This window comes from Trachypithecus francoisi, unplaced genomic scaffold (assembly GCF_009764315.1).
Source record: "Trachypithecus francoisi isolate TF-2019V2 unplaced genomic scaffold, Tfra_2.0 Lachesis_group13, whole genome shotgun sequence".
Classification (NCBI taxonomy): domain Eukaryota; kingdom Metazoa; phylum Chordata; class Mammalia; order Primates; family Cercopithecidae; genus Trachypithecus; species Trachypithecus francoisi.
Genome location: NW_022681458.1, coordinates 9,611,713 through 9,626,505, shown reverse-complemented (window position 1 = coordinate 9,626,505; position 14,793 = coordinate 9,611,713). Strand labels below are relative to the sequence as shown.

The 14,793-nt window shown below is 45.0% G+C and overlaps 1 protein-coding gene across 2 annotated transcripts in view; it reads left to right on the top strand.

The window, feature by feature from the left end:
- ARMC9 (armadillo repeat containing 9) overlaps positions 1-14,793 on the top strand; it is a 188,546-nt gene that overhangs the window by 96,843 nt on the left and 76,910 nt on the right. For both annotated transcript variants that reach the window (XM_033229873.1, XM_033229874.1), the window contains exons 18-19: positions 4,168-4,258; positions 9,293-9,348. In XM_033229873.1, the coding sequence (XP_033085764.1) occupies positions 4,168-4,258; positions 9,293-9,348 (147 nt within the window). The remainder of the gene's footprint in view (positions 1-4,167; positions 4,259-9,292; positions 9,349-14,793) is intronic.

Below are 14,793 nucleotides of genomic sequence, written 5' to 3'. Positions count from 1 at the left end.
TGACTGTGTTGGTACCCCTTTTGCTGCTGACAACATCAAGGCTTAAAGGTGCAATCTTCTGCCCGGGGCCACATGGCCAGCGAGGGGCTGCTAACCATGGTTTGACTCCAGAGCCCTTTGCACCTGTGCCGCAGTGTCACTCCAGGCTTGGGACTTTCACCTAGTCAGACATCTGCACATGACGAATTGTTTTCTTAAGCACTATACATACAAATACAGGCTTCTGTAGGATTATCTTTATGGCGGTCTTTAATCGTAGCTAGCTGCCAGGAACAGGAGTTCCTTATTTACTTTTTGCATACTGCGTGTGTTACCATTTTTACGCATCTGGATGATTCTCTAGGACCTTTTGTTATCCTTCGGTCTACCTGGGCGTTGTTACTTGACCTAAATTATCTGAAATGACAAGTTATTACTTTTAGGATGAGATGCGGTTGTTTTATGACTTCTTTCTATAACTTAGATTAAATATTACCTAATGTATGTGATTTTTTAAAAATATATGATATTTTGACTGGGCACACAACTCACACCTGTAATCCCACCACTTTAGGAGGCTGAGGTAGGAAGACTGCTTGAGCCCAGGAGTTCAAGCCCAGCCTAGGTGACATGGTGAAACCCCATCTCCACAAAAAAATGCAAAAATTAGCCAGGTGTGGTGGCGCATGCCTGTAGTCCCAGCCACTTGGGAGGCTGAGGCAGGAGAATCAATTGAGTGCAGGAGGCTGAGGCAGCAGTGAGCTGTGATCACATCACTACGCTCTAGCCTGGACAACAGAGTAAAACCCTGTCTCCAAAAAAAAAAAAAGATATTTCTCACTGGAGAATTTGCTATTAAGAAAGGTGCAGTGGCCCATGCCTATAATCCCAGCACTTTTGGAGGCTGAGGCATGTGGATCACTTGAAGTCACGAGTTGAACCGGTCTTGAAGACCAGACTGGCCAACATGGAGAAACCCCATCTCTACTAAAAATACAAAAATTAGCTAGGCATGGTGGCGCACACCTGTAATCCCAGCTACTCGGGAGGCTGAGGCACAAGAATTACTTGAACCTGGGAGGCGGAGGTTGCAGTGAGCTGGGATTGTGGCACTGCACTCCAGCCTGGGTAACATAGTGAGACTCTGTCTCTAAAACAAAAAAAGAAACCTTCAATTCTTCATTACAGAGTTCCCTCCCCCCAACCTCCACAAGTGATAACTACGCTAGAGATACATGAAAGAGAGTAAATAAGAATGAAAAGGTCTGGTTGGGCATGGTGGCTCATGCCTGTAATTCCAGCGCTTTGAGAGGCTAAGACAGGAGGACCACTTGAGGGCAGGAGTTTTGAGACCAACCTGGGCATTCCCTGTCTTACCAATAATTTTTTTAAAATTAGCCAGGCGTGGTGGTGCACACCTGTAATCCCAGCTACTCGGGAGACTGAAGCACAAGAATTACTTGAACCTGGGAGGCGGAGATTGCAGTGAGCTGAGATTGTGGCACTGCACTCCAGCCTGGGTAACATAGTGAGACTGTCTCTAAAAACAAGACAGCTTCAATTCTTCATTACAGAGGAATCCGCCCCCCACGGCCCCCAAGTGATAACTACGCTAGAGATACATGAAAGAGAGTAAATGACAATGAAAAGGTCTGGTTGGGCATGGTGGCTCATGCCTGTAATCCCAGCACTTTGAGAGGCCAAGGCGGGAGGATCACTTGAGGCCAGGAGTTTTGAGACCAGCCTGGGCATTCTCTGTCTCACCGATAATTTTTTAAAAATTAGCCAGGCATGGTGGTGCACACCTGTAGTCCCAGCTACTCGAGAAGCCGAGGTGGGAGGATGGCTTGAGCCAGGGAGGTTGAGGCTATGAGTTGTCATCACACCACTACACTCCAGCCTGGGCAACAAAGTGAGATCCTGTCTGTCTCAAAAACAAGCAAACAAAGATCTTTAAATGTATAACCAAATAATGAGCAGATAATCTTGCAGAAGGAACATCTGGTAAGAAAAGATAGACCCTGAGTGAATGATTGGCCTCACTCCACTGGTAAAAATGCTCAGACATTGACATTCCTGAGATAGCCAGTGGCGCTTCTGATCTTTGCCACTTAAAGGGCTTATCACCAGGCGTGGTGGCCCACACCTGTAATCCAGCACTTTGGGAGGCCAAGGTGGGCAGATCACCTGAGGTCAGGAGTTCAAGACCAGCCTGGTCAATATGGTGAGACCCCCGTCTCTACTAAAAACACAAAAATTAACCAGGCATGGTGGCACATGCTTGTAGTCCCAGCTACTTGGGAGGCTAAGTTAGGAGAGTCACTTGAACCCTGGAGTTGGAGGTTGCTGTGATCCAAGATCATGTCACTGCCCTCCAGCCTGGGTAGTAGAGCAAGACTCCATCTCAAAAAATAAATAAATAAGTAAAAATTTTTAAAAGGGGCTTATCACACTGCTTTTGCTTGATAACTTTCTCCTTCCTGTGGCCCTGATATTGAGTGGGGGATGGAGAAGAGGGGAGAGACACATTTGTGAGATATACAATTCAGCTTTTCCAGCAGTGCAGGGCCAAGGCAGTCATTGGTTGGTAACTGTCTCTCTGGTACGACAAGCCTGGCCAGATGTCCAAATGGTCCTACAGGAGCCTGGGCACTGCTGGTCCCTCAACTCACGGACAGCTTTCCAGAGTTCTTCCTCCCTTCCAGACTGTCCCCTCCGCCTCTGTGAGCGTCCCCATCTCTGCCTCCCAGCTCAGTGTTACTGTTCCCTAAGGTTCTGGCCTCACCCTCTGCTCTTCTCTCACTGCCATCACTGGGGAACCTTGTTCCTTCCCTTTGCTTCAGCTACCAGATCTTTCTCCTGAGCCACGAACCCCTACTGGACACAGCAAGCACAATCTTGACCATTTATCAAGCATCCATTCTGTGCCAGCCATTGGACTAGAGGCTATTTCTTCAGGTATAATTTACAAACAGTGAAAAGCACAGGCCTTACATGGGGGAGTTTAGCACATCTTGACAAATGTGTGTATCTGCATACCAACACCCAATTATATACTTTGTCTTTTAAAAATTTCAAGTCAACTCAAATTGTTATCCTCATTTTTATAGTCGAAGAAACAGGCTAGATGAAGTTAAGTGATTTGAGTGAGGTCACACATTAAATTCATGGGGGAACTAATTGCAATTACAATACTGATTTAGCTTCTAGAAGGTAATGCTCTGCTTTGGATGACAAGAACTCAGCAAGTTCAAAGCTGCACTTGGCATTTCTTTGATTCAGTTAGAGCTATTGATTCCAAACTGGCCTACATAAAAAGGACTCCACTTCCTCTGTTTTGAGGTCATTACTAGAAGCACTTTCCCCTCACAGCGGTTAGAGGCCTCATAAGCTCAAGCTGTACAGACTTATTCAAATCCTGCCAGGGAAGAGGAGGGAGAGGAATTAGACAATGTGCTTAAGTCAGTATCTCATCCCTACTTTTCCCTGGAATTCTTTTACCCAATATTGAGAATTCTGTTGTCAGGGTATTATTATAAACAATGTATAGTGTAGTGACTTTATAATTCTTTTAATAGAAAAAGAATGAAATCTGTTTAAAGAGAGGTTCTATTTGTTCATTTACTTCTCTAAGCATATGGTTTCACTTCTCAATGATCATATTTGGCCCTAAAATCCAGAAGAGAGTTTATAAATTTAGGGAAAACACAGGAAAAAAACCGAGTCCCCAGACCAACATATTGCCAAAACTTAAGGCAATGTTGTGCAGTACAATTTTACAATAGTTTGTTGTCATTGTTGTTGTTAAATGTGTTATAATTCAGCCAGAGAGTCAATAAGAAGAAAATTATTTCACTATGAATTATAAAAAGGACAAAAAGAATGTTTAATATAAGCCAAGGATTTTTCCTTCTGCCCTTGTGGAACCAGTTGGACACCTGGCCAGGTTTGTCTTGCCAAAGAGATAGTTACCAACCAATGACTGCCTTGGTCCTGCCCTGCTGGGAGAGCTGAATTTTTGTATCTATCTCATAAACACATCTCTCTCCTCTTCTCCATCCCCCACCCAAGATGTCCTCTTCCTCTCCCCAAAATAGTACGTTTTGGATTAGATGAGATGACCTCATTGCAACATAGTTTCCCCCAAAACACTGAAATGTTAACTGTTACTCTCGCCAATACTTCTAGGGAATGGAAGACATCCTACGCTGCTTCATCAAAGAAGGCAACGCTGAAATGATCCGCCAGATAGAATTCATCATCAAGCAGCTTAATTCCGGTCAGTTTGATGCAAGAATCTTTGATCTGTCTTTTGCATTGTTCACATTTGCCAGAAAGACACATGGCATTTCATTCAAGAGGCCTTTAGGAGGCCGGGCACGGTGGCTCATGCTTGTAATCTCAGCACTTTGGGAGGCCTAGGTGGGCGGATCATGAGGTCAGAAGTTCAAGATCAGCCTGGCCAACATGTTGAAACCCCATCTCTACTAAAAATACAAAATTAGCCGGGCATGGTGGCACATGCCTGTAATCCCAGCTACTCAGGAGGCTGAGGCAGGAGAATCGCTCGAACCTGGGAGGTGGAGGTTGTAGTGAGCCGAGATTGCGCCATTCCCTCCAGCCTGGGAGACAGAGCGAAACTCCATCTCAAAAAAAAAAAAAAAAGGTTCAGCCAAGTAGTCAAGGCCAGGTTGTCCAAAGATTAACAATGTCTTATCATACTCTAGGCATATAGTCAACAAAAAAAAACTTAAAAGCAATTACAGAAACCCTTCCCTAACCTTGTAAGTTCTCTTTATGTGGCCTCTCCCTTTCCCCTCCTAAATCGTGACTCACTATTAAGGTGGCTTCCCCAGGGTCCAGGGGTTTGATAATGAAAGCAAATGCTACTGTAGGAAACTTCATCATTTTCCCACTTTTATTCATTCACTCCGGAAACACTGATGCTGCCAACTGCAGTGTGGAAGGAGGCAATGTGATCCTCTCTCTTTCCAGTCTCCTCCATTACCATAACAACCCACATCCCATAGTAAGCAGGAGAGAGGAAGGCCAGGAAGCCTGGGATGGGGCAGAGGTCGTGGGGAAAGTTCTTTGGCTCTTTCTGTGGACTCCTGACATTGTTCTCCTGCCAGAGGTGCCAAGCACTGCTGGAATCCAGGGCCAGGTTTGTCACTGAGTCTCTCTCCATGCCCTTCCCTGACACCCATCAGTCCACATCACGGCAAGTCACATGCATGAATCCCTTCCGCACATGAGCAGAAAGTGAAGAGTGAGTCTCGAGTCAGCTGCTCGGCCAAGGCCAAAAGCCCCCAGGTGGCCTTTCTTCTAGCTCGGGGTTCGGTCTGGCTGTACAGAGCGGTCACCGGGGGGGATGTTTAAATCTTTTAAGACAGTACCCCACATAAATTAAATCAGAACCTCTCAGGGAGGGGATTTCAAGCTCCCAGTGGGGGTCCCATGTGCAGCCAAGGCAGAGCATCACTGCCTGGGTCGCAGAAACGAGGGGCTTCCGATGAAAAGGAGGCAGCTGAGGAGAGCAGCCAGGGAGCTTTGAAACCTTTGTCCTTTTAAGGCTGGGTGCGCATTTGCATTGAATATCTCTTCTTTGGGTTTTATGGAACAGCTATAATTCATCCCAAATTCAGGTGGGCAAAAATTAGAACTTTATTTTCTGCAGTAACTTTATTTCTGACTCTCAACCCTCATTCTGGCATATTGAAAAAGAATAAAATAAAACCTGAACCTCAGTCCTACCTGAGGTTGCTCTCCCGCCTTCTCTGGGTAGGCCACAGTGTAGGGGCGAAGGATTGTTGCACCTCTGTGCCATAGTCATCAGCTGTGCCCAGCCCTCCCAGGCCAGGAGTTCTCTGCGTTCAGGCTGAGAATCTTCTTCAAGGCCACCTGTGTGTTTTAGTCCACTGAGATACATCTGTCTCCTTGCCTTCCCTCCTTCCTGGCAGCCAAGAAGCAAGAGGTAGGCCCCTTTTACTCTCTGGCCCAAGAAACATCTTTTTTCTCTTTCATAAGCCTGGCCCTTGGACCAGTCTGCGAGAGTGGGATAAGGGGACAGTTTATACTTTTGTAAGGGATGTCTCTGGAAGAAATTGTCTTGGGCAGAGCTAAAGCTTTATAACCCTGGGTGTTCTGGAAGGCTTGGGAAATACCTATTTAGTTCAGTAAGTTATTGTTTAAATAAAGAGGGCGGCCGGGCGCGGTGGCTCAAGCCTGTAATCCCAGCACTTTGGGAGGCCGAGACGGGCGGATCACGAGGTCAGGAGATCGAGACCATCCTGGCTAACACGGTGAAACCCCGTCTCTACTAAAAAATACAAAAAACTAGCCGGGCGAGGTGGTGGGCACTTGTAGTCCCAGCTACTTGGGAGGCTGAGGCAGGAGAATGGCGTAAACCCGGGAGGCGGAGCTTGCAGTGAGCTGAGATCCGGCCACTGCACTCCAGCCTGGGCGACAGAGCGAGACTCCGTCTCAAAAATAAATAAATAAATAAAGAGGGCCTAAAGTATTTCTCTTTCTATCATCAAGCACCTAAGTTATTCTGTATCCATAGGACAGCAGCAGGAGCCCGCCACTTTGAAACAAAATTTGATAGTGATTGAACATTCAGGTGGAAGACCAGACACACAGCTACCTCGGGACATCCATCACCAGCATCAAATCAAAGTGAAACCCAGGAGGAGAGCCTCCATCCTGTCTTCATCCTCAAGTGGAAATCAATAGCAGAGTGCAAATTGTTACTAGCGTACCAGTTCTTAAGATGTGTGAAATGGCATTGCCACCATCTTTATTTAGAGTATTGGTTTCCTTGTTCTATTTTAATAAACTTGAAAACATCTCTGTGGGTTTTCACACGTCCAAGTCCAATCTCAGTCTTCTAGCGCAATTTTTCCAGTAAAGTTTTAAGGTCTTCAAGTATTAAAATTCAAGTATATTTTAGTGACCTAACCCCACAGGTGGGGAAGGACCATTCTGGCAAAGCCTGAAGGAAAATTCCGGCTGGTGACATTGACAACACAGAGTGAGCGGCAACAGCAACAGCAGGGAGATTTGTCCCCAGGCTTGGGCCTGGGCCACAATGCCACAATGCCAGCCCTCAGTGAGGGGAGCCAGTGCCAGAGAGAAAACAGAGGCACCAGCCATGTCACTGGGCAGGAGCAAGGCAGAGCCCCCGGGAAAGGAATGATGCCATTCTAGCCCCATGCGCATTAGTTAGCAGAGTGTGGGCACCTTGTGGAGTGTGCACCAACCCAGGGAACAGGATGGGAGACAGTCATCCCAGAGAGGTGCTGAGGTCTATAAGGCACTTCACTTCTCAGGACAGGATTATTCTGGGTAGTGGGATGAGTCTGAGCCAGCAGGCCAAGAGGTTATGGGGTCAGGAGAAGGGGAGCTGGGCACGGGGAGGCAGGGAAAGAGAAGCGTGGCTGGGCTATCTGTGACCTTACAAAATAGCCAAGAGTCTTAAAAAAGGCATTTCTGTTTTCGAAAATGAGCGGTTTATAACTGATGAGTACAGCAGCACTTCCTGAAAGTGGAATGGTATATGCTGTTCATGGATAGGGAAGTTAGTCATTAAACTTCAGCCAGAAAGCAGAGTGGCATCACATCTTCATGCCTGGAACGTAGCTTTCTACACTAAATGGCATTCCACAACAATGCTACGACCTGTGGGGCCTGCAGGCCTCAGTGAGCAGGGGCACATTTTGGTGTCCCGCTGGCCTCGGTCCAGTGAAGTCAGTGGAGTCCTTCCCTTTAGAATGAGCGCTGGGTTGAGAACATGGGTTTCTACATCCTCCTTCCGGGGAATGGTTTGATGTTTGATCAAATGTAGATGCATCCTGCCGGCCACCTTTACAAGCTGGGTGCTCTCCTCAAGTATGGCCTTTGGTTCCTTCTTTTCTCCTACTTCCCATTTGACTTCCTTTCTTCTTTCAGGCTTTCTTTACCTTCATGTCATTTGTTCAAGAAACAAGTGATAATAAGAAAGATGTAGTAGGGATAGAGGGAGGAGTAAGTCAGCTGCTCTGTCCCCAGGGACTCATAGTCCAGTGCAGTGGGTGAGAGACAAGTCAGCAGGCATTCACTCATTAGTAAGCAGCAATCTTCCAGAAGTGGCGTGAATTGTCAGGAGTTCTAGATAAAACGCTGAGTGTGTTCAGGGGAGGAAGAGATGGCTGCTGAGCAAGGGGATCAGGGAAGACTTCGTGGAGGAGAAAGTACCAGCACCTCTGTAGAGCCTGCTTCATACCTGGCCCTAGGCCAGGCGCTTCCCTTGTGGTGTATTGTGGAGTCCTCCCCAACCCTGAGAAGTGACTGATACGATCCTTATTCTACAGAGGAGGAAGCAGGGGCTCTTTCTTTCTGTAACTCCATTGTGCTACCAACTTACAGCTCTTTTGTAAACTCTTAAAAAGACCCACCAATGGAGCACAGAGCCTTCAGGAACCCTGCCTGCCATGACCACCACCCATACTGCCCATGGAAAAATCATGGAGTTTAGAAATAGACTCGGTTTGAATCTCAGCTGTCTGCCACTTACTGGAAGTGAGACCAAGAAGTCTCTGTCCTCTCTGTGTCTCTCTGTAAAATGGGGGATAATAGTCAACAAAATATTTGTAAGGATTAAGTGAAATAACGGGTGTGGCAGGATCTAGCATGATGCCTAGATATAAGTATTTATATACTTTCGTTCCTTTAAATTCCCCTAAAATTATATTCTGGCTTTTAATTTTTCCCATGCTACTATAACTGTGTTCTGGTAAAAATGGAGAGATTTACTCTTTAAAATTGCTTAGGATGATATCAGACAATGACTGAAATGGTTGTGATTAGGATGATTAGGAGCATGATGACTTTAATGTAACTTCATTCTCATTAAGATGTTTATGTCGCCGGCCGGGCGCGGTGGCTCAAGCCTGTAATCCCAGCACTTTGGGAGGCCAAGACGGGCAGATCATGAGGTCAGGAGATCGAGACCATCCTGACTAACACGGTGAAACCCCGTCTCTACTTAAAAAAACACACACGAAAAAAAACTAGCCAGGCGAGGTGGCGGGCGCCTGTAGTCCCAGCTACTCGGGAGGCTGAGGCAGGAGAATGGCGTAAACCTGGGAGGCGGAGCTTGCAGTGAGCTGAGATCCGGCCAACTGCACTCCAGCCCAGGCGACAGAGCGAGACTCCATCTCAAAAAAAAAAAAAAAAAAAAAAGATGTTTATGTCTCTGCAGAGGCTGACAGATTCCGTGGACCAGTACTCCCACTGTTTATCCATTATTCATTGATTCTTTTTCTCTTTATAGAAGAGCTACCAGATGGTGTTCTTGAATCTGATGATGATGAAGATGAAGATGATGAAGTAAGTTGGAGGTTCTTGACACCACATAGAAAACTCTTACCAAGCTATTCTCTCTTTCCTGCCTTGACAAGTTAGTCCAGAAATGGAGATTTTTCATTCCTGCTACACTGTTTCTCACAATTCTGGGGGTTGGCTAAAGCTCAACTGGGTGGTGGTTCAGGTCTCACTTGGGGTCTCATGTGGACAGCCCAGTGGCCGTGTTTGAAGACTCCCCACACTCACTGGGCTCACGGCAGAGACGCAGCATTGCCCGCCATTCGGGTTTCATGGGAAGCTGAACAATGACCATTCTTCTGCGTGAGCTTTTGCTCTGAAGGGGCACGAGCCTTGGCCTGTCTTCCTCAGCAGTGGGAGTGCTGGGCGCGTAGGTGCCTGGCGAGAGTCTCTGGCTTGAGGGGTCCTGGGTTTAGTTCAGAGCTAACGGAACTGACCAGTTTTCTCTGGTTATTTGCATTCTTTTGATTCGTGTTTCCTCAGCTGTGAAAAATCTACTACTTGTGTTTTAGAGCATGAAGGTTTAGAAGTTAATGTATGTGAGTCTCTGAAATGATGTAAAGAATGGTGACTCGGGGACTGTAGTTGGATTTTCAGATGACAAGATTTTACATGGTTTTCCTTCAGAGACCTAGAAGGAAAAGACCTATTGTCCCCTCTGGTCATACTTGATCTGGCTGCCTTCATTTGCGGGGAGCAGTTACTCCTGCAGTGAATACTGGGACATTTTCATCTATTTTTGGGGGGAGCATTCACTGAAAAAGTGGATGTCAGACGATGTTTTTTTGTTTGGAGTCATGGCCTGTCCATTTCTGAAATGTGTAAAAGCCAGGTTTTTGATCACTGATGGCATCGGTTGGGAAAGAGGTATTTAAGAGCGCCCGCTAGAGAGGATGTGCTGAGATCTGCTGGGAGATGCTTCCTCAGCAGGCGGCCTCTGTCCCTGCCGTTTTCTTCATGGGCTGCAGGTGGCATCAGCGGGCGCGTGCTCCTGCTGGCTTTTCCTGCCTTGTCCCGCAGTGCAGAGCTTGACCTCCAGATAGGGGTCCTGGCCCCTATCCTCTTCTCCAGGCCCCTTTGTTTACATAGGTGGAGCCAGAGGGAAAAACACCAGCTTGAGCTCACACAAAGAGTTGATGGTGGTAAAATTGGGTTTAGAACAGAAGTCAGCAGACGCTTTCTGTAAAGAAAAAGATAGGAACTATTTTAGGACTTGCAGGCCACACAGTCTCTGTTCCAGCCACTCAGTTCTGCCATTGTAACGCAGTGGCTGTCAGCAGTACATAAGTGGCTGGACGTGGCCGTGTTCCTGTAAAACTATGGACACTGAAAATTTGAATTTCATACAATTTTTTTTATGTCATTAAATCTTTTTTCAAATATTTTAAAACACAAAAATCATTCTTAGCTAGCGGGCATACGAAAGCAGGCACCTGGCACATGGGCCACTGTTTGCCAGCCCCTGGGCAGTTCCCGGACTCAGGTGGCCTTCTTTTGATTATAATGAGGCACACCTCCTTTGTGCCTGGCCCTTCAATATCATTCTAAATGATAGTTTAAATTAATGTTTAATTATTTGTTTTTAACAACTTTTTTTCATTGTGTCCAGAAGTTCCTCTCCAGATCTGTTTTTTTTCCTTCTTGTGTCATCCCTTTGGGTTTTCTGGTTTGCTTTGGTTTTTCGTTTTGCTTTGTTTTTGCTATGAATCCTTTTTTTTATCTTATAAGGGAAAATTCATTTTGTTCAACTGTTCTAGTTAATGATGAGAACTCAACTTTTGGAAATTTCCTTGTGAAAGCAATTGTCTACTATAAATGAACAAACACAGAAGTCTTGTAATTTTCTGGACTTTCACTATTCTTTTAAGAGGTTGATGTTTGAAAATACTTGTGATAACTAGAATTTTCAGAAGATTCCTAGAAGAGGCTTAGTTGGAAAATTATAAGGAAAGGATCTGTCATTTGGGCCAAATGGGACTCTGTGATGAACCAGATGGCAGCAGATGGGGGCTCCTTCTCCCGGGTAGGCCTCACTGTGCCACGCCGGTGTCAGCAGGGGCAGTCCAGGCACAGCCGGGCTTGCCTGGATTTTACTCAGCTTTCACCGGAGGCAAGCATTACGTTTATAACTATCTGTCAAAGTTGGAGGGAAAAAAGAGAGTGACCGATCTTAGGCTAAAAGAAAATTTCCCAGAATCCTTTGAGAAGTAGCACTGTTGTTGGAATGTGGTTATCACTTCCCAAGGTGACAGCTCTAAAGGAGACAGCAAAATTATTTGCAAGGTGTTGGAGTCATACCTTATATTGCTTAGCAATGTGAATGTTCTTTCATTTAATATTTAGACCCAAAACACAGAAAATGAAACCACTCTTTTCAGTTAGCTGCTTAGCAACTCTAAAGATAAAATGGTTCTAATGGGGCCAGGCACAGTGGCTCACACCTGCAATCCCAGCACTTTGGGAGGCCGAGGTGGGCGGATCACTTGAGGCCAGGAGTTAGAGACCAGCCAGGCCAACATGGTGAAACCCCATCTCTACTAAAAATACAAAAATTAGCTGGTTACATGGTGGCATGCGCTTGTAATCCCAGCTACTGGGGAAGCTGAGGCATGAGAATCACTTGAACTTGGGAGGCAGAGGCTGCAGTGAGCTAAGATCCTGCCAGTGCACTCCAGCCAGGGCAACAAAATAAGACCCCATCTCAAAAAAAAAAAGTGACTCTAGTGGGATGGGGCCTGAGACCAGGGTAAATTATGCTCACTCTAAATCACATTGAGCTGAAATCTGTACACTCACAGCTTCCACCACTACTATCCCTGCCCCACTGGAAACTCTCAAGAGAACCCCGATGCAAAGTCTAGTTTTTCTCTGTAATTTGTAATGACTTGATCTAACATGCTAACCTAACAAAGTTATGTCTGAATATACATACATTTATATACTAAAATTTTAAAAAAATAAAGGTAGAGCTAGAAATGCATGTTCTGATTTACAGACTGTCTAGGATATAATGTCAAATAAAAAAAGGAAATCATAAAGTAATTTGACCAATAATTTCGGAAGAGGCAAATGTATAAGCGCACGTGGCTATGGATTATACGTGTGCCTATGTAGCAGAAAGGCGTGGACATTTACGCCCTCTTTGCTGACGTTATAAACTGCAAGCTGGGAATAGGAATAAGGAAGTTCGGGTGAGAAATGCAGAGAGGCTCTGAGGCTCCTCAAGAGAGAGAAGTGAGAACAGGACATGGGGTTTAGTGGCGTGGAAGTCAGTTGCTGTGCATTTTTGTGGGTTGATGGAGCAAAAGCCGAATGAATGGATTGAGGAGCAGGTGGGAAGTGAGAAAATGGCTTAATAAGTGTATGCTGCTCCTCCCGCAATCGGGCTGTGCACAGAAGAGCAATAGTGGCTGAGGGGTGCATTTTTGTTTGTTTTAAGATGAGAGAAACCTGAGCATGTTCAAATGCTGATGGGATAGCTCCAGCCTAGAGGGAGAGCTTGAACATTCAAGGCAGGAAGAGTCTGCAGATGGCATCGAAAAGATGGGTGTTTTCATTGTTTTCTAAACCACTTATACTTTCTTGGCCCACAAGGCCCAAGACCCATTGAAACCTCCAGAGAAACAAAACCATCATTAGATCAGCTTGGACAATATACCCCAGGGAATGGACAATGACAGCTGTTATTTAAGGCTTCAAATGCGTCTCATTTAGCACTTTGGAGAAATGTGTTACCTGATGCATTTATTTTATATGAAACAGACGTAATATGTTACAAAAGGGCTGATGGTAAATCACTAAGCTTAGGAGCCTGGTTCCATTGTTCTCACCCCCAGTGACTCAGGTTTCCTTACTATATATCACAGCCAGTTTCCTTGTATGGCTTCGTTAAGTAGAAATGCAAGGCCTTTCTGTGCTAGTCTAGAAGACTGGTTTTAAGACAAATATTCTCCTTTCTTGACAAAATAGGTTTAAGTGCCAGGTGAGGTCAGCCATGGACATTTACTTGCTGGTTGCCATGTAAGTGACAATCATATGCTCAGCAATTTCCTTCTATACAAAGTTCTCAAATCTAAGAGTTGCTCATGTATTTACTCAACAAATATTTGAGGGCCTCAAAATAACACTATTGTAGGAACTAATGGGGAGGAGATGCAAAAGAAATCTAAAAGAGTATCTGTGGTTTAAAATACCTCCAAGAGTTTCCAGCCTAGATAGGGAAGATCACAGTGATTCTGACAACAGCAGCTCCCGCCTGCTGGCATTGCCGGGTGCCAGGCTCTGTTCTAGGCACCTTATGGGTGTTCAGTCATCTCCTTTTCTCAGCAGCCCTGTAGTAGGTGCTATTTTATTCACTTTTCACAGATGAGGAGACAGAGAGGAAATAGGTCACTTGCCAAGTTCACACAGCTAATAAGTAACTTACGGGGCTGGGATTCAAATCCAGGTAGTCTGACTCAGTTGTCCATGTTCCTAACCACTGCCCTATACTGCCTTCTTGTGAGATTTACATGAATGCAAAACAGCAAGTAACAGAAAATAAATACGGATTATCGGTTCATAAAGGTGATAGACACAGGAAGTGCTGCAGAAATTCCAAGTACTCCGGGAATACTGGGAGATGGCTGGCCTGGGGTGAAGAGGAAGTGAGATTGGTTGAGGAAGGGAAGGGTGTGGTCAGCAAGGGTGGCATCCTCTAGGGGAGACAGCACAAGCATAAGCGTTATCCTTTGTCCCTCCACTGCACTCACATCAAACCCCCCCCAAGAAACCCATGTTAATGATCTAGTATGTGCACATTCTTTCGTACTTAAAAGATGCACAGGCAGAGTACACGGAGGTGTGTACTATACACAGATCCGTATATACTTTTGTCAGTATTTGTTTTTCAAAATTAGATAACATCGAGATAGGAACACACATACTTCTACACCTTTTTCTCTTGTTAATGTTTCTTGAAAGTCCTTCTGAGTTAGGCAGTGTAGCAAGTTGATACTTTTTAATGCTATGAATGTATAATTTTCTAGATTTTTATTACTTCAAACAATGCTGTAGTTGAAATCTTTGTAAAAATATCCTTATTTACCAGAGCTTTTATTTATATGGGCTTTTGCTGCTGAATCAAAATGTATTTTTTTATAATAGATTTTTCCAGATTGCTCTTTTCAAAGGCTGTTAACAATTCAGATTTCACTAGGAGAGCATGAAGGAGCCTCTTCCCTCCATCTCCACTAGCAATAGGTGCTGTTACTCTATTTTTTTTTTTTAATTTTTTGCCAATCTGGATTTGAATTTGCTACATTGTACATTTCCAATTTCGTATCCTTTCTGTTTTTTTCAGCTGTGCTTCTTTCCAAACCCTTTTCACCATCATTACAAATGTTTTAAAGATATATTTTTCTAATCTCTTTAGCCACAAATCTTTTGAAAACATTTTTTTAAGTTAAAGAT